General features: G+C 29.2%; 2 protein-coding genes across 2 annotated transcripts; both read right to left on the bottom strand.

The window, feature by feature from the left end:
• Nucleotides 1-1638: 1638 nt before the first annotated feature.
• On the bottom strand, nt 1639-3795 carry LOC100789445 (GDSL esterase/lipase At1g23500). Its single transcript, XM_041011436.1, has 5 exons — nt 3573-3795; nt 2950-3080; nt 2458-2691; nt 1964-2219; nt 1639-1868 (listed from the first exon to the last, which is right to left on the bottom strand). The coding sequence occupies exons 1-5, from the start codon at nt 3793-3795 to the stop codon at nt 1639-1641; spliced, it is 1074 nt and encodes a 357-aa protein (XP_040867370.1).
• Nucleotides 3796-9194: 5399 nt separating this feature from the next.
• LOC100777710 (GDSL esterase/lipase EXL3) lies at nt 9195-14217 on the bottom strand. The gene is made up of 5 exons (XM_003550385.4): nt 13886-14217; nt 11167-11297; nt 10340-10573; nt 9776-10031; nt 9195-9578 (listed from the first exon to the last, which is right to left on the bottom strand). The coding sequence occupies exons 1-5, from the start codon at nt 14163-14165 to the stop codon at nt 9388-9390; spliced, it is 1092 nt and encodes a 363-aa protein (XP_003550433.1). The 5' UTR covers nt 14166-14217; the 3' UTR covers nt 9195-9387.
• Nucleotides 14218-19285: the final 5068 nt, after the last annotated feature.

Genomic DNA, 19285 nt, shown 5'->3' with positions numbered 1-19285 from the left:
ATCTAGCTCATGAGTCATACCATGAAATTATGGGAAAGAGTGATCGAACGGAGATTAAGAAAGGAGACTCAAGTTACTGAGAATCAATTTGGTTTCATGCCGGGAAGGTCGACCATGGAAGCGATTTATTTATTACGGCGGATGATGGAGCAATATCGCATGGCCCAACAAGACTTGCACTTGATTTTTATTGACTTGGAGAAAGCGTATGATAGAGTGCCTAGAGAGATTTTGTGGAAAGCTCTAGAGAAGAAAGGGGTTAGGGTTGCATATATTCGAGCTATCCAAGATATGTATGATAGGGTATTGACTAGTGTTAGGACACAGGGTGGAGAGTCAGACGATTTTCCCATCACAATTGGTTTACATCAAGGGTCAACCCTTAGCCCCTACCTTTTTACCTTAATTCTGGATGTCCTCACGGAACAAATCCAAGAGATAGCGCCGAGATGCATGCTTTTTGCAGATGACATAGTCCTTCTTGGAGAGTCGAGGGAGGAGTTGAATGAGAGGTTGGAAACTTGGAGACGAGCTCTAGAAACACATGGCTTTCGCCTAAGCAGAAGCAAATCAGAGTATATGGAATGTAAGTTCAACAAAAGAAGGAGGGTTTCTAACTCAGAGGTGAAAATAGGAGACCATATTATCCCTCAAGTCACACGGTTTAAATATCTTGGGTCTATAATACAGGATGATGGGGAAATTGAAGGGGATGTGAATCATCGCATTCAAGCAGGATGGATGAAATGGAGAAAAGCATCGGGGGTGTTATGTGATGCAAAGGTACCGATCAAGCTAAAGGGAAAGTTTTATCGGACTGCGGTAAGACCGGCGATTTTGTACGGAACAGAATGTTGGGCGGTCAAGAGCCAACATGAGAATAAAGTAGGTGTAGCGGAGATGAGGATGTTGCGGTGGATGTGTGGTAAGACTCGACAGGATAAAATTAGAAACGAAGCTATTAGAGAGAGGGTTGGAGTAGCGCCTATTGTAGAGAAGATGGTGGAAAATAGACTTAGGTGGTTTGGGCATGTAGAGAGAAGACCGGTAGACTCTGTAGTGAGGAGAGTAGACCAGATGGAGAGAAGACAAACAATTCGAGGCAGAGGAAGACCCAAAAAGACTATAAGAGAGGTTATAAAAAAAGATCTCGAACTTAATGATTTGGATAGAAGTATGGTACTTGATAGAACATTATGACGGAAGTTGATCCATGTAGCTGACCCCACCTAGTGGGATAAGGCGTTGTTGTTGTTGTTGTTGTTGAATAAATTAAAATATGAATTACAAAAGATAAATTAAACTGAAAGAGATTCAACTGTCTCAATAAATTTTCTTTCATTTTGGTTGCTTTTGCAATTCCAATGGATACCATTCCCCGTTTTAAAAGGTGTATTCTCACAAATATATTAAGTCCAATGCTTATAGGAATAATTTTTGTCCTCGTTAAAAATGAATCGTTGTTAAAATCGATGATACATCGTAATAATATGATACTCCACAACAATATTATGATGGTGATAAAAATAAATAAAGTTTATTAATATTGATGCTAAAATTATTGTAACAAATTTACTTCCCTTAAGTTTAAGGGAAATACTACTGGATGCTTATCTCTTCATTCCTAATCTGTATACATTAATTTGAGAGGGAAGAATTAACTGGAGCAAAAGCAAAAGAGTTTGAAACATTGTTTGTGTGTTGTTGTAATATAGAAGACACAACAAACCGATAAGCTCTCTCAGTTGGATGAGCAGAATCCCAGAAAACATATGAAGAAGGATTCGGGCACAAACTGAGAAGGGTACATATTCCTGAAACTCCAAATGGCGCAGTCCCACAACACCCTTCCGAGACATCTACAAACCCTGATATTATCATAAAGTAAACTAACATATATATTAATAATTAACAAGTGTTAATATAATTTGCACAGTTAAGTTAATATGGTATAGAAAATGACCTTCTGGCTGAGGATTATTTATGAGATTAAAGAGAGGAGTGTAGACATCGATGAACCTAATGTCATAATTGGGAAGGGTGACTCTCATAGAATCAACTGCTGATGATAATTGGCCATTGAATGTCTGTGCAAATTGATTCGCAAAGGGTGCACAAATCCTTAATGGTCCCCCTGCCACAGTTCTACCTCCAGGCAAGCATCCAAGTGGCAATGTACTTAATACCCACACTCGTCGTGCTCCAAGTTCATAAAGACTCTTCAAGTTGTAATTAAATATATAATTAATATCACCTATAAAAAGATTACACTGAAAACATATATATATATATATATATATATATATATGTCTACACTACTACAATTAGGCATTGAATATGTACGTCACTCTGATACAATGTTTTTTGAAACAAAAAATAACAAGTTAGTGAGATGCATTATATAGTTTATGTTAGTGTTAATGATAAAATGAATTGAAGGGGAGGGGCAATGCAAACCTTGAAAAAATTAGAAGTGGTGGTAACTAAACGAGTGGAATATAAAGGAAAAGGCTGCAATGTTGGGGCTAATAGAAAAGAATAGGTAATGGCAATGTCATTGTTGCCGGCTGAGACGAGGAATACGCTTTTGGATATGATGTCAGCTGCTCTTTGTTGTCCAACCAGTGCTGTAAGCTTTCCTATGTATTCTTGGAACAATCTCAGTTGGCTTGGCAGTGATACAACTCCCTGCTCACATGCAATAATAGCCCAAATTAATACAAACCAAAAAGAAAATATTTTTTTTATCTCTGTAAAAAAATTGTATAAAAAACACTTTTAATTAACTCACGTGTTAATAATGTAAAGAAATTAATTAATATAAGAGATGAGTCGCATAATAAGAAATTAACTAATATTTTTCATAAAATTAAAATATTACTGCTAATTGAATTTCTTATTAATTATTTTATGACGAAAATGTAGTGACAGTGTAAGCACTGTATTTACCTGTAACCTAGAAGTGGCATCATCAATGCCGGAACCAGCAGAAGCAAAGCATACCCCGGTGACGAGGTCTTGAGGACTCAAGTTACCACTCAGATATGCTGGCACTGTTTCTTTTATTCCCAAAGCCGATGCTACATACAATACAATATAGTATTCACATAAATTAGAATGGGTTAAATCTTAAACACCACTAATGTTGAGAACACCAGATATTGAGAGCGTAGAAGAATTTAATTATTAAAATATATTGAGAGCGTAAAAGAATTTAATTATTAAATTTTATAGTAGTAATTATTTTAAAAACCATCTCTAATATATAATTTTGATATATGAAAATTTAACTATTCTTAAGAATTTCAAAAAATAGATTATCAGGAATTTCAAAGGTTAATCAAACGCATTTTTTCTTCTTCTTAAGTATCTTGGAATAGCATTTGGATCATTAAAAAATATATATATCTTTGGAATAAAATTGACATCATTGAATGTCATTCATTTTAAAGCATGAAACAAAACGTGTTAAGAATTTATATCTAAACTGTCAAAGCAAATTAAAATCAGACATATATATTTTCATAAATCTTTGTACTTGGGATAAAGGGAATATATATATAGATAGATACCTATTAAATCTGTAGGAATTTTTCCATTACAACATCTTCCCGTAGGTATTCCTCCTGGGAAATCCCTTCCGTACGGAGGAAAATTGCACTTAGTTATTGCTAGGATATTGTTATTATTTCCCGTATCAAGAATTGAGTCACCAAATGCAAACAATGCCGGAATTGCTCCGTTAACAACTAATACTTTGGGAAATGGGATAGCAAAGAAAACAAACACAACCATTACTAGTCTCTCCCATAATACCTTATCCATTTTACTTGCTCACTGTTTTTCTTGCAAGGTAGTGATAGTATTTATAGATATACTAACTCTGTTGCAAGATATAAATACAGGAAAGAAACATTTTCCATGTATATGGCCGTTAAATATTCCATATACTCATTCTACAGAAATTCAATAAGTCAATCTTATTAATTTAATATATAGCATTAAATAAATTGAAATGAAATTTGAATATTAGGATAAGATTTGCCAGAATGCAGGATATAAAATTAATTTAATAAAAAGTACTCCCACATTTGTTTATTGGATTTTTATCATAAGATTCAATATCAAATGTCTTTATATTAATTAATTAGTTTTTTTTTCATAAAAATTTCTTTTGTTAAAGTTATCCTTAGAATGACATAAGTGAGAGAAGTATAACTCATTAATGTTTGTAAGGTTTATAGGAATAATTTTGAAAAAAAAATAATTTAGAATAAATTTAATGTTCTCAATTAAATTAATTAATTTCTTTAATCTTAATGAATTGGTTATACCTTATGATAAGAGTCAATCAGGAGTATAAAATTTAAACATTTAAATAAACATATAAAAAATTGAATGAGTTGTTTTTAATTAAATGATTTAATGAAGGGGAAGGGAGGGAATGAATTGTACTGGAGGGGGAGGGGAAGGAAGGACAAAGATTTTTATTAGATATTCACTTTATTCCTATTTATAAGACCCAAGTTTAAGATGATACTTGTTTTTTCTTATAAGATTCAATTTATAATTTTTTTACATTAATTATTTTTAGACTAGAAATATCCTTAATTTAAACAAGAGAGATAATATATTGACAAACAACTAGAATAAAACAATATTAATTACATAGATAATTTTGAAAAAAGTTATAAATTTAAAATAAATTTATAACTATCAACTAAATTAACAACTTTTTATTTATCTTTATTTATCTTGATGAATTAAGTAATTGAATCTTATATATAAGAACATATGAACCTTATAATAGTACTATCTCCAATCTTAAATGAAGTAGTTCCATGAGTTGATTTTAATTAGTTCTACCATAAATTCATTTTTTTTTTTGCCTAGTAATGGTCACATTTAGTAATTGTAATCCAATAAGTAAATGGCTAGTAAATAGAATTAACAATAATTATATAATCATTTTTAAAACTTAGTTTATTCTTTTTTATAGGATTATTTTCTAATTTTTAGATGTATTAATTATTTTTTCCTACATAACCTTTATTATTTTCTCTCCAAATATTAATGAAAAACAATTAAGTGGATATAGAGAAAATAAAAGAATAAGTTTGGAATGATAGTATAATTAATTAAAAAATTTAATGTGATAAACTAAATCAACTATTTTTCTTAAGGGGTATCAATTAGTTAAAAAAGTCTCATAATTAAGAATGAATGTAATGAAAATTTTGTAAAAAAATAATAAGTTAAAAATATAAAGGAAATTTAATCTGGGTTAAATTTGAAAAGCAATCATTATCAAGAGTTGACAATTATGCTGATACCTACCTTAGACACATCTTTATTTTTTAATAAACTTTAACAATAAGAATATTTTAGTAATTATAGTATATATTCCTAGAAAAAATATAACCAACCATGTTTTAATTATTTCTAGGCATATAATAATATTTTCAACCATTTTTAATAGTTAAATAAATATTTTTTAATAAAAAATCTCCTTGATAATAACATTCTCATGTCATATTTGAGCAATAATATTTGCATGAGTAAAAAATTTATTTGTGAAACAAACATACCCCTTATAAAAAGTCATGTTAGGATTAAGATAAAATAGGTCTCAGTTTTTCTAAATACAAATAGGAGAATGTTATAAATTTTTTACAAGGCAAAAATGCATGAATGAATGTTTTCCATATATGACAGTTACAATCTTCTCTGTATATCATTTATTAAAATTCAAGAATGCAATCCTCCACAATGTATATTAATAAGTAAATAAATATATCATTTAATAAAATTAAAAAAAATCAATCCTACTCAATATATATTAATAAATAAATAGATATAAGATTTAAACATTAAAATAAGATATTTTATTATTTTAAGTATAAAATTTTAACATTTAATTAAACACATATAAAGTTCAAAAGTCATATTAATTAGAATTTAAGATGAAATATGTTTTAGTTTTTGTAAACATGACTTCATATGATTTTAGCCATGCATACGGCAGTTAAAATATTCAATATATATTATTTAATAAAAAATAGAGAAATAAATCCTATTTAATTCATATTAAAACAAATAGATATAAATTCATAAGTCATATTAATTAGAATGTAAGAAAAAATGTGTTTTAATTTAGGATAAATAATCATTTTCATCCCTAAATGTATATAGCGGTGAAAAATTCGTCTCTCTGAAAGAAAAAAAATTCAAATTTAATCCCAAAAAGTGAAAAAGTGTGGCAAATTCATGAATCCGTTAACTTTAATCGATTATCGTTAATGAAAGAGTATACGTAATACAAAGAGACAAAAATGTCACAAAAATGATTGTCAACATAACTGCTAAATAAATTAAACCAAAATGTCAATAAGTTTCAATTGGACCAAAATGTTACTAAGTTTCTATTAGACTAATTTGTCAGACCTAACTTTTATTTCATTTAAAGGTAAAAATGTAATTTAATGGGTGAATAATCATTTTCGTCCCTGAATATGTAGAACATTGACAAATTTATCTCTGAAAGATAAAAATTTAAAATTTAGTTCCTGAAAGTGAAACAAATTCATTAATGTGTTAACTTCTGTCTATTATTGTTAATAAAAGAACCTACATGACATAAAGAAACGAAAATGCTACAAAAATGATTATGTCGAATAATTAATGTGATGAGGACACAACTAAGGGCAAGGACCATGAAACACTTGAAGGACCCATGACTAGAGGCATACTTAAAAGGACCCAACACAGTGATGAGGACACAACTAAGGGCAAGGACCATGAAGCACTTGAAGGGCCTATGACCAGAGGCAGACTTAAACAGGTCCAACACGTCATAGAGACAAGGTTGGTTATTTGTATAGTTGTCATTAATGATGATTGAAGGTTCATGTTTCCATTATTTTTATTTTATTATTTAATTATTGCAATTAAATAAATAATTTGGTGGTTGTGGCTGAAACCTATGCTTTTTCAGCTGCACCAATTTATTTCGTTTTTAGGGTTTGGTGAACTATATATATTTTCGTCAAAATGAATGAAGGGACTTTTGACATTCTTTTCAAATACATGAGAAAGCTTTTCTCAGGGTTCCTATTGAACCAAATTCTTACTTATCAAGGTTGATTCCTTGTGGCGTCACCGTGACTTATCTTCCACTTTTGGAAGTGGCGTCCCTCTCCGTCAACAATCTTGTATCAAACGATCCGCCTCGTAAGATTCACGTCATAATATTATGCTTATTATTATGTTTGTTCTAACTATGCTTGTTTGCTTATTATTTTAAGTGTTTTATTGTAATGTTATGTTTGCAATGATAAAATGAGAGAGGCGAAAATTAAATTATATTTTACCTTCAAATGAAACAAAATTTAGGATATGACAAATTAGTACAATGAAAACTTATTGAAATTTTGGTCCAATCTATTCATCAGCCATGTTAACAATTATTTTTGTGATATTTTCGTCTCTCTGTACCACCATAGACTCTTTCATTAATGGAAATGAATGAAAGTTAAAATATTAATGGATTTGTCGCACTTTTTTCACTTTCAGTGACTAAAAATTAAATTTTCATCTTTCAGAACAAATTTATCAGCACTCTACATTCAGGGACGAAAATAATTATTTATCGTTTAATTTATTGTAAATATGACATAACATTGTTGTGGCCTTGGATGTGACAGTTAAATATATTATATAATGAAAATCAAAAACTCAATCTTATTCAATGTATATTAAAAATAAATAGAAAAGCATTTAATCATTAAAATAAAGATATAAAATTTAGAAGTCATGCTTATTAATTAGAATTGACTTAACATGTATATGAAATTTAAATGAATTTCAAGAACTCAACCCTATTCAGTTTAATTAAAGAAATAGATATAAAATCCAAAAATTTAAATATACACACACACACATATATATATATATATATTTCAAAATTAATGCTAACTAAAATTTAAGATAAAATGTGTTTGAAATAGTTTTTTAAACAGGACTTAACATGGTTTCAAACCATGTAAGATGGCAGTTAAGTATACCATTTAATAAAAATTCAAGAACTCAATCCTATGCAACGTATAGTAATAAAATAAAAAAGATATAAAATTTAAATATTCAGATAAGACATGTTACAATTTAGGATATAAAATTTAAACATATATTACTTATAATTTAATATAAATATAAATTCTTTTATGGGTTAACATGGTTTTAGGCTTTTAGCTAGATTTTATTTATTTATTGTTATTTTTAATCTTTATAAAAGTTTAATTTTTTAAATCTATAATTGTTTTTAATTAAAATAATGTAGCATTTATTGAACTATATATCATTACATGTTGTCTTAGAGATTAATTATTAATTCATATCATTTATTTAAAATAAATAAAATAAATTATAGAGTATCATAACCACTTGAAGTTGTATATAAAATGGATTTAATCATCATAAATTTATTTTGATGATAAAAAAATTACATTGAAAATTAAAAAATTATTTTAAAAATAAATTAATTTTGCATATTATTTTTAAAAAATATTATAATATAAAATATGATATTAATTAAATAAATTTAAATAATAATTATAAAAAATATTTTAAAAACTTCCATATTATTTTTCAATAATATTTTCGTAAGATAAAAATATTTTATTTAAATAGAATTCCATAATGTCAATATACCTTCAATAAATAATCCAAAAAGTATTTAAAAATATATTATTACAATTTAAAATTGAGGAACTTATCTAAGGTGGACACTTTGTCCCTCAACGCTGGGGCTCAACCATTCTAGTAAGGCCGTTATGGGCTTTAAGGAGGCCTCGTCCTAGTCAGCTCCAAATAAGTGGGTTAGGATTGTTGGGGGGCCAGCCCACAATTGTAGCCTTCTCTCATTGATCATTGTTGATATAATTTATACAATTAATTAATTAATACTAATACTGAATTAGTGAACAGAGTTGTATAGAAAATGACCTTCTGGATGAGGATTATTTATGAGATTAAAGAGAGGAGTATAGACATCGATGAATGTTTGTGCTAATTGATAAAGTTGATTGAAGTTTGAAGGGGAGGTGGTGAACCTTGAGGAAATTTGAAATGGTGTCAATTAAACGTGTGACATACAAGGAGAAAGGTATATGAGAATAGAACAACATACACATCAACCCTAAAAGTAAAACATTTCACAGAGGAAAAATCTGAAACGTCCCTGAGATGGATCGATGCCTGCTATGAATATTAAATCTACAAAAAGTACCCAACAATCACATAAACTCGACAAATCAAAATACTCATTGTCTTAGTTGACATCAACATAACCAATTCATATTAATTACTTCCTGTGGGCAAACTTAATCGAGCTCAAAACAATCGATCCATGTACTTTTCAAGAACATGATTTACGATCTTTCTGTACACTCCTTCTGTTGGATGATAACTATCCCAAAAGACATATTCCGAAGCATTGGAACAAGTGTCATCCAAAGGGTTGCATAACACTGCAACCTCTAGTTTGCCTGTGCCACAGCAACCTCTGTCCATAACTTTATAGCCTACAATCCAAGAAGTGAAAAACTTGAGAAAAAAAAATCAAGAATCATTAAAAAGAATTAATGTACTATTTTAGTGAAAAAAATTAAATATAAATTGTTTTGTTACTAGTATTAGTTTTTTAGTGAATTTTATCGAAGAAATTAATTAAATAAATTCTGATGAATGACTGAATGCAACTAAGTAAACTTGGGTTTACCATATTTTTGGTAGTTATCAATGATATCGAGCAGAGGGGAGTAAACATCAATGTAAACTATCCTGGTATCTGACAAGTTGTGACCGAGGGAATCAAGTTCCTTTGAAAGTTTGGAATTGAACAACCTGGCTGCGTAATTGTACTTTTCTGAGCACTTTCTTGTTAGCCCTCCAGCCAGAGTTCTCTGTGATGGCACGCATCCAATCGGCGGTGCACCCAGTACTGCAACTCTACGAGCTCCCAGATTATATAATTCCTTAAGAAGAAGAAAATAAATCATATATATGGTGAGCATGCTATGATAGATTAATCTTATAAAATTAAAGAGCGTATAATCTATAATTATATATAAAGTAAATAACAATATTTTAATATACCTATTTTACTCCTATAACTATATGCATAAATTATTATTTTATTTCTATAATTATTTTCTTCACAAACCTGAAATTACCCACTATTTTCTATTAAAAAAATATGCAAAGATAGTTAGGTACGAAGTAGGTGATTTCCCCCTAGTAATCATGTAAATCAATCAAACACTAAGCATGCGAACATAGGTACCTTTACAAAATTAGAGGCCGAGTTGACCATAAGGTCGGTGTAAGAAGGAATGTCATACTGTAATATTCTGGCGTGAGCAACAAAATAGGTGTTGGCAATGTCGTCACTGCCTGCCACCACAAGATAAAGACTGTTGGCTAGGATGTAGTTTGTTCTGCTCTCTCCAACAATTCCTTTCAGCTTTCCTATGTATTCCCTGAACATGTCTAGTTGAGTAGATAATGATATAACTGACTGTTTACATGTAACAAACAAATGGTCAACATTACCAATAATGATATACATAGAATTTAATTTCCATCTACATGTAAATTTATAAGATTTGTTTTCTTAAGGGTGAAGAGATGTTTAATTTTTTATTATTTATTTTTAGAATCAAAGATATATAATTACCAAAGAATTTACAACAACTAAAAAGATATAATATTCATGATTTAATGATAAAAAGAGAAAAGAAAAGAAAGGAGGTTAAATATTTAAATTTTTCTCTTAACAAAAATTAACAATACTAACAATTAATATTTGTTGATAAAAAAATATTAAAGAATTTACAACAGTTAACGTATCCTGCTGTAAAAAAATTTGAACAATTTTGTGGGTCGCAAAATATAGAATATACTACTTGCTATTGATTTAAATTAAGATATTTGGTGAACTAAAATGATTTTGAATCGATTTTGTATACACTTTCACTTCAAGAAAATTTACACTATAATCAAATTATATATTGAAAAATCATCAGTAAAATATGGAGTGTAGATTATTATTAATTCCACTCAACAATACTTTAGGAATTGAAGATGGAGCTCAAGTTAGTGTGTATGTACCGTTATTTTGGGTGTCAAAGGATCGTATCCTGAAGCACCGGAGGCAAAGCCGACGCCGGTAACAAGATCGCTAGATTTGAGATTCGGATCCAAATATGCAGGCAAATACTCCTTAATACCCAATTGTTCAACTGAAACTCAAGGAATTTGCAATAAATTAAACACTGTTTTAGCTATCAAAACTATTTTATAATTTAGTGAAGGATTCATATGAATCGTAATTACATTTACAATATCATACCAGGGAAATGGATCCTCTTTTTACATTCTGATGGTCAAGTTATTACAATAATAGTTTTATTTCAAAATTTATTTTCTTAAAATTTGTAATGACTATTAGTAAAAAAAAATAATTGTAGTGAGTAAATTAACCATTAGAGTAAAAAATTTAATATATTCTTTTACGTAAATAAAAAAACATTTCATCAAAGAACCCAAAATATTTAACATTATCTATTATTAATACGGTTATTTAAGAATATATATTTTTATGAGTATTAACGAAATATCGAGATATCATTACTCTTTTTTACATTATGTTAAAAAGGTAACAGTAAGCCAAAATACGCTTCTGAATTAATATTAAAAGTTTTTTTTAATAATGCTTCTTTAACAAAGTGCTTTTAAAAGTATTTGGTCTAGTTATATTGACCTTCCTTTTCTCATGAATATGCAGTATACTTGTTAGTTGCTTCGCTTACCTGCACACTACCATCCCACGTACCCAAATCACTTTATAATAGTAATTGCCAACGATTCCATTGTTCCTGGCTGGGACGAACCAATAACAATAAGATGAAAAGATGTGTCGAGATTCCAGCCAACAATTTAATTTGATAAGAGATTAATGTCCCTCATGTCTACCACCAACCCAAGCTGATGCCATAAGCTTGGAACAACCTCCGATCCTCACAACTAGCTACTTACCTCTCCAAATGATGTCACTCGTTGTCTCACCATTAATTTTCGTGCTCCAAATTCATACTCTTAGCTTCCCCTATATTGAGTTCTATAACCTCACTAACATTCAAATTTGTTTCTCTTTTTTTTTTTCCGCTTAAGTTTCATTTAATTTGTTTTGGAAAAAGTTTTGGTGGAACCAAACGTACTTTATTGAGCATCAAGAGAAGAAAAGAGAGAGAAAGATAAATATGATGTTTGAATGTTGTGATAGAACGAAGGAGATTGAACAGTCTCTGTCCACACACAGTATATGGTTGGGATAAAACGGAGTACGTGCAAATAAATTAAAGGACCTTCCAATTAGAGCGTGTGAGACAAAAAAAAAAACAAAAAACAAAGAAGGTTCCAAACATCCTGTCTTGATCGATATTAAATTTGACTGTGACTGCACGGATTGTTACTTTCAATATTAGATGAGAGAAAAAAAAAGAATATAAAAAGGATAAAGTTTAATTCGATGCAGTTAATTTTTAGGTGTTTTTAAAGTTACTCTCTCGTCAAAATTGACATTTAATGTTGATATCTTATATTGACTTTTCATAGAATTTTTTATTATGTAGATTATTAACGAGAAAAATTAATTTAATTTGAAAACAACACTAAAAACACTCAAGAAAGTACATTTAAGTTTTGTTCAAACATTTTCTTTTCTTTTTTGGCAATATTTCAATAAAAAAATGGTATAGTTTAACCTCATTACCATATATTGACAGTTAATGCAAATTACCAAAGTTTAATTTATTCTAATTTCAATTTCACAATAACACAAAAAAAAAAAAACACTTAAAAAATTAAATCTAAATTTTATTATAATCTACTCGACTCTCTTATAAAAGATAGATGTGTTTCATACTAAAAAAGTTATGAATATCTTGTTGACCAAGGTCCTCTAATTAATTGCTAAGACAATTAGGATAATCATCTTATTCTTTTACTATTATTATTGCAAATTATTTGTAATTGTCTTAATTACTTCTTGTCATGGTATTCGTAAAACCCATTGTGCATTAAGAATGCACGATACATAAAAATTAAAAGAAAGCAAAGAAATGAATACAAGATAACGAGTTTAGGGATGTAAATAAAAGGTTAGCAATGTTAGTAATTAGTAACGTACAATTGCAAAGGACTGGTTGAAGCCTAACTCACAAATCAATAATAAGAGCAAAGTTTATCTCATGAGATCTATTACATGAATTACACATTTTATTTGCCTCAATTCTATTATCATTAATTATTGTTGATCATTTCTAAAGTTAGATAGCCATTTATTTATTACTAATAAATGTTTGATTCGAGTGGTAAGGTGGAAAGTTGTAGTCTGTCCACACACAGTATATGTTTGATCAAGTGCAAATCTCAACTCTTGTATACGAAGAAAACCTGATTGAAAGAGAGTAACTCACCCTTGAGTGTCTTAAGATCTCTTGCAATCATTTGTGTGCATATAAAAAAAAAACCTTTTATTTATTTTCTATTTATTACACAAAACCTTTACTTAAATTTATTTTTTCTACTATCTTAGCTTTTTCGTATTCTTTTATCTCTCATTCTTATCTTCATACACTAAATCTGTCTAATAATTGTCTAAACTTTCAAAGTTTTCATACAGGGCACTGTTTTATACATGCAAGACAAAGAGACAAGAGTGAGAATGTATTGTACTCTCTTCCCTCCATTCAAATTTTGCTGTAATTAACTAAGCTAGAAAAATCCGAGATAAAGGCAAGAAACCAGTGCAGAGAGAAGAGATTACCTATTAGGTCAGAAGGAATTTTTCCATTGCAAAATCGACCAGTTGGGTTTCCTCCCTGAAAATCTTTTCCATAAGGTGGGAAGTTGCACTTAATCAGTGTTTTTATGTTGTTGTTGTTGCCTGAGTCCACGATCGAATCTCCAAACGCTAAAACTGCCGGAACTGATGAAGCGTTTGGTGGCAACTTCACCAAAGCCATTGTTCTGTAACATAGAGCAAATATTACTATGAAACGGAGCAATAAGGCAACATGAGAGCTAGTAAGCTGCATGAGAGCCATAGTTGCTAGCTGTTTCCAAATATCCTCCACCTAATGTAAGACTTGTTGTTCACTATGGTGTCTCAGGGAAGGTTATATTATATAAAGGATCATAACCACATGCAATAACTGCATGAGGCCTCGACGATTAATTAAATGCTTTTTTTTTATATATCCCATAATTTTATTTTATAAAAATATTTTTTACTGAATTACTACAACATGTTTAGTGTGCATTGTTTTTTGAAAAAAATAATTATAATCCGCACTAGATACAATTTTGTCAAAACCGTGGAAGATTTTATGTCCATATATAAAAAGTTACTCGTGCACTTTTGATGAATAAACAAAAAATAAAATAAAGATTTAACTGATTTTTTTATCTCCCTAATATGTAATTTTAACTCTTCAACATTTTTCACTCAATTTAGTCCTACAATTTCTTGATTATTATGATCCAATCTTTAGTACTCTCTATTTAACTAATTAATTTTACGATAACTAAAATTCAAAATTCAATTTTTTTTCAAACAAAAAACTAGAATGTTAACCATGCAATGCCTGCATCAACTTATATATGAATGTTGATCCAACTTAACTCATGATCTTAAATTTAAATTTCAGTTATATACAATTTTGTTAAATATTTTAAAATATTCATAATGGTATTATAATTTGAATTGAGTATGATTGTTTTCTAATAAAGATATTTGTGATATTTCTAAAAAAACTAGGTTAGTCCGCATAAAAATGATTTAAAAATTCATAAAGTCAACTTTTCCATAATACTTGAAATATACTAGTATTATTAAATGTGAAGTTAAGGTAGAAGATGAGAAAATTTGTGACCCTTTAATTTAGGATCGTGAGTGAAATTTTAATTAAATAGTGAATTTTGATGAAGAGACTTAAAATGGTTAAACTTATTCAATTCATGGATCTTTTGAAAAAAAATGAAAATAGAGTTTTTAGTAAACAAAATGAAGAGATTGTAATGATTACAAAGAAAACTTTATTATAACAGTTGCAAATTTAAGAATTTAAATGAATAAAATATTAAAGGATTGAGATTACACATAAATCATAATGAAAGAATCAAAATACTATTAAGTCCAATAATTAATAATTTAGCAAAGTAGATAAGGAAGGTAGCTTTGTAACAAGATATTCAAGGTATCACAGTTGTGTTGCAGCAGTAAATTAGTGGCATGGCGTTAGGTGGTGGACCGTGTATGGTTATGAATATGGTCCGTACGATTCCCTTATACCTGCCCTATGCAACTAACCTAAACCTTTACATCTTCGCTTTCTTTGGTGAGGATCAAGCATTCGGTTTTCAATCTTCAATCCGTTATCCTTGAATGACTTCTCACGGAACTATAAGCTTCTGTCTGCATTAGAAATTTTATAATTTTAAGGAATTTGAAATGTTTAAAATTTGAATTGTTTTAATTTTAATTTTTTTTATTTTTTTAAGAATTTTATAATTTTAAGGAATTTAAAATGTTTAGAATTTGAATTGTTTTGATTTTAATTTTTTTTTAAATATTTTATTTGGATAAATTAATTCAAATTTTTTCCGTTTAAATTTTTTTGTTTGAATAGGACAATTTAATTTCTTTCATATGCAAAATTTTAATTTTATATTTTAAATAGATAAAATTTTAATATTAAAATTTATAGAAAATAAAAACAATCTAATTTTGAAATATTAATTAACAAATATTTTCAATTTTTAATAATTTATAAATATAAAATATTGATATTTTTAATTAGGGTTATTTTGTCTGACCATAACCAGTGATATTTTTAAACCGACATCAACTAAGATTATTTTTTGGTAGACATTAAATAGGATTTTTTTGTTGTCAAAGTATGTCGAGAATATTTGTCAGCTAATGTCAGCCATGACTATTTTTTGACTAGCATTGGTTGAGTCTATTTTTCAGCTGATGTTGGTTAGATTTTTTTTACCAACGTCGCCTAGGGTTTTTTTGGCCAACACCGGCTAGGGTTTTTTCGAATGACATTGACCAAGGCTATTTTTAGGTTGGCCTAAAAAATTCTAGCAGGCGTTGACAAAAAAATCTACCCAATACTGGCTAAAAAATAACTTAGTTGATGCCGATCAACAGAACCTATCCAATGTCGGCCAAAAAACATCATTAGTCAACATTGGCAAAAAAATCCCTAGTAGAAGTTGGCTAAAAAAAATAGCTTTGATCAATGTCGGACAAAAAACTCTACCCAACATCGGGTATAAAATAGCCTTGGCTGATGTTGGCTAAAAAATAGTTCTGACCGATGTCGACGGAAAAAACTTTAGTAGATATCAACTGTAAGAACCTAGTCGATGTCAACTAAAAATAGTCATGCCCGATGTCGATAAAAAATACTTAGCTGGTGTTAGCAGAAAAAACCCTAGTTAACATCAATCAAAAAACCTAGCTAATGTGGTTAAGAAATAGCTCTGGTTGATGTTAGCCAGAAAACCTTAATCGATGTCAGCAAAAAAATCATAACCGATGCCATCTAAAAAAATCTAGTTGACATCAGCCAAAACACCTTAACTAACATTGACTAAAAAATAATCTTAACCGATATTGATTAAAAATAGCTTTGACTGGTGTTGGCTGGAAAAACCTAGTTGACGTCAGCTAAAAAACCCTAGCAGGTGTTTACTCAAAAGTTAGCCATGACCGATATCAGTAGAAAAAATCTAGCCAAAGTTGGCCAAAAAAATCATTGGTCAACATCAACTGAAAAAATTTGGATGACAAAGGCCAAAATAATCCTTGGCCGACATTAGCAAAATTTTTCCATGAGTGACGTCAGTGAGAAAATAACCCTAACCAACATTATCTAAAAAAAAATCTTAGCCAATATCAGCAAAAAATAACTTTGGTTGACATCATACAAAAAAAATCTAACCGAAAAAACTTCGGCCAACGTTAGTGAAAAACAACCTATGTCGATATCGGCCATAAAAACCTTGGTCACCCGTAATTGTGAGTGTTGAGCGAAAAAGAGTCGCGATCAAGAACGTGAGTTAGAGTGAGTATATCCGTAAAAAGAATTTCAAATTCTATATTTTTTGAGAGAATTTGAAATCTTACTATTTTAGTCAATCAAAATGATTCATAAAAATACCAAAAATTAAATCTCCTTTCAAATATTCTATCCAAACAAGCTATTTTTATCATAAATCATTTTAAATTCCTTGAAAAAATGAATTCCCCTATTAAATTGTTTCATCCAAACAAAGGGTAAATGTTAATAATATATCCCATGTTTTTTTTTCCTAATAATCTACTTACATGTACAGTACTTAAGGCAATGTTGAAGTTTTTTTTTTTTCATGTACAAAACATTAATTATTTAAAGAAAGTTAAATATACACTATTTGAATCAACGTACCATCCATTAATATTGATACATCGTCTATATTTTAAAAAATCTCCAGTGTTAAAAGTGATTTATTTGTAAAAGAAAAAAAAATCTTAAAAAATGTAAATTGTTAGATGATATATATACACCATCTTGATTCTTTTGGTTTCTTTTTAAATGTAGCTAGAGGGTGATGGTCCATGGTTAACGTACGTATTGTGCGCAAAGAACGAAGAACACTGACATATGGTTACTATATAAGGATAAAGAGAGGGATCGAAAATAAATAAGACGAAAATATGTCGTTATTAGAGCATTTGCAGTTATCGCTTGGTCTGTGTCTGAATTCTGAACCATATTGATAATAGATCAAGCGTTGCTAGCTAACTCGTGCATGGGCAAGCAAAGCCCATAAAAGCAAACGGACAAAGAGAAGAGAAGGTCAGAACTCAGAAGTTGACAGACGGAGTAAAATAAAGTAATTTTAAGGAAAAAAAATTAAATTGGGAACTTTATCTCATCAAGAGTCTCCCAAATCCCAATTAATATTTAGTTGTTTTGCAGAGTTGTGGCTCACTCTTTATAACATTAATTGGCTTCTACATCTAGATAGAGATATCTGATTCAAGATTCATGAGACTACAAATACAATTAAGTTAAAATATATATATATATTTTTTTTCTATCTCTCTGTTTTTTAATCACATTTACATCATCTATTATATTTTTCACCTTTTCTCTTAATTTATTATTCTTACTCATCTAGTCATGTTATACCCATTTATGGGATTGAAGTTTTATTTCAGATGTGGACTGTTAATCAATATATTAGTATATCGGAGTATTTCTTCGTGTATGGCAAGTAACTATAATAGAAGATTGATGGAAGATCAGTTATTACAAATCTACAATTAATCGATAGGGTGTTATGGCTGAATTGGGTGATATGCATAGTTTGTTTTTCTGAATTATGATAGAGTATTTATTGGCTAGCTGGTGCTTTTTAATTGTGGTTCCATAAGAATCAGTGGAACCTCAAAATGGCTCGATATTGGTGTTTGGAGATGATGTCAAGAGCCACACATGTCTAGGATAGTCTTTGTTAAGTTGGTGTTTTTGTTTATCTGCTTCTATATATTATAAACATTTCGTTTTGCTTTAGGCCGCCTTATTAGTTTTTCTGATTAATTGGTTTTGAGGACATGTGTATCAGACTTTCAAGTCTGATCTTCTGCCTTTCTCATGCTAAAATCCAGGGTCCTATCATTTTTAATGAATTCAATCTTGTTATAAAAATAAATTAATCAATTAGGTTGGCTGTTATAGTACTAGAGCTTTAATTACTCCAGAACTTAGTTTGTTATCAAGCAAACAAATAGCAGTAAACATTTCTTTTTGTACAACAGAAAATGTGATAGAAATGGGGTGGACAAAATAGATGAGCTGAACTGATTTGAACGGTAAAAAACAGTCCGAACAAACTAAATTGGACTACTCTGAATTGTCCTGAATTACTCCAAACTGCTACCAAAGTACTCCAAATTGTTTGAATTATTCTCAATAAACATCTTATTTTGAAGGATTTTTTTTTTACATTTTTTAATCTCATAAGATACAAGTCAGTTTGGTTCATGCAGTTTGGTTTTGGAGCAGTTCAATTTTTTAAAACTGAGGTATGAAACAATTCAGCTCAGTTTTTTATTCAAAACAGTTCCATTTTTTTAGCATAGTTCGACGCTAGTTCAGTTTAATTT

This window comes from Glycine max, chromosome 17, assembly GCF_000004515.6.
Source record: "Glycine max cultivar Williams 82 chromosome 17, Glycine_max_v4.0, whole genome shotgun sequence".
NCBI lineage: Eukaryota > Viridiplantae > Streptophyta > Magnoliopsida > Fabales > Fabaceae > Glycine > Glycine max.
Note: the sequence above shows the minus strand (reverse complement) of the source record. Positions and strands in the feature narration are given on the sequence as shown.

Excerpts from the sequence above, each read along its gene's own strand:
- LOC100789445 (XM_041011436.1), bottom strand. The coding sequence starts at position 3,795 with ATGGTTGTGTTTGTTTTCTTTGCTATCCCATTTCCCAAAGTATTAGTT. Across the intron at positions 3,081-3,572 it reads AATTCCTACAGATTTAATAG|CATCGGCTTTGGGAATAAAA; the intron begins GTATCTATCTAT and ends TATTGTATGTAG. Across the intron at positions 2,220-2,457 it reads CCACTTCTAATTTTTTCAAG|AGTCTTTATGAACTTGGAGC; the intron begins GTTTGCATTGCC and ends TACAACTTGAAG.
- LOC100777710 (XM_003550385.4), bottom strand. The coding sequence starts at position 14,165 with ATGGCTCTCATGCAGCTTACTAGCTCTCATGTTGCCTTATTGCTCCGT. Across the intron at positions 11,298-13,885 it reads AATTCCTTCTGACCTAATAG|TTGAACAATTGGGTATTAAG; the intron begins GTAATCTCTTCT and ends CTTGAGTTTCAG. Across the intron at positions 10,032-10,339 it reads CGGCCTCTAATTTTGTAAAG|GAATTATATAATCTGGGAGC; the intron begins GTACCTATGTTC and ends CTTCTTCTTAAG.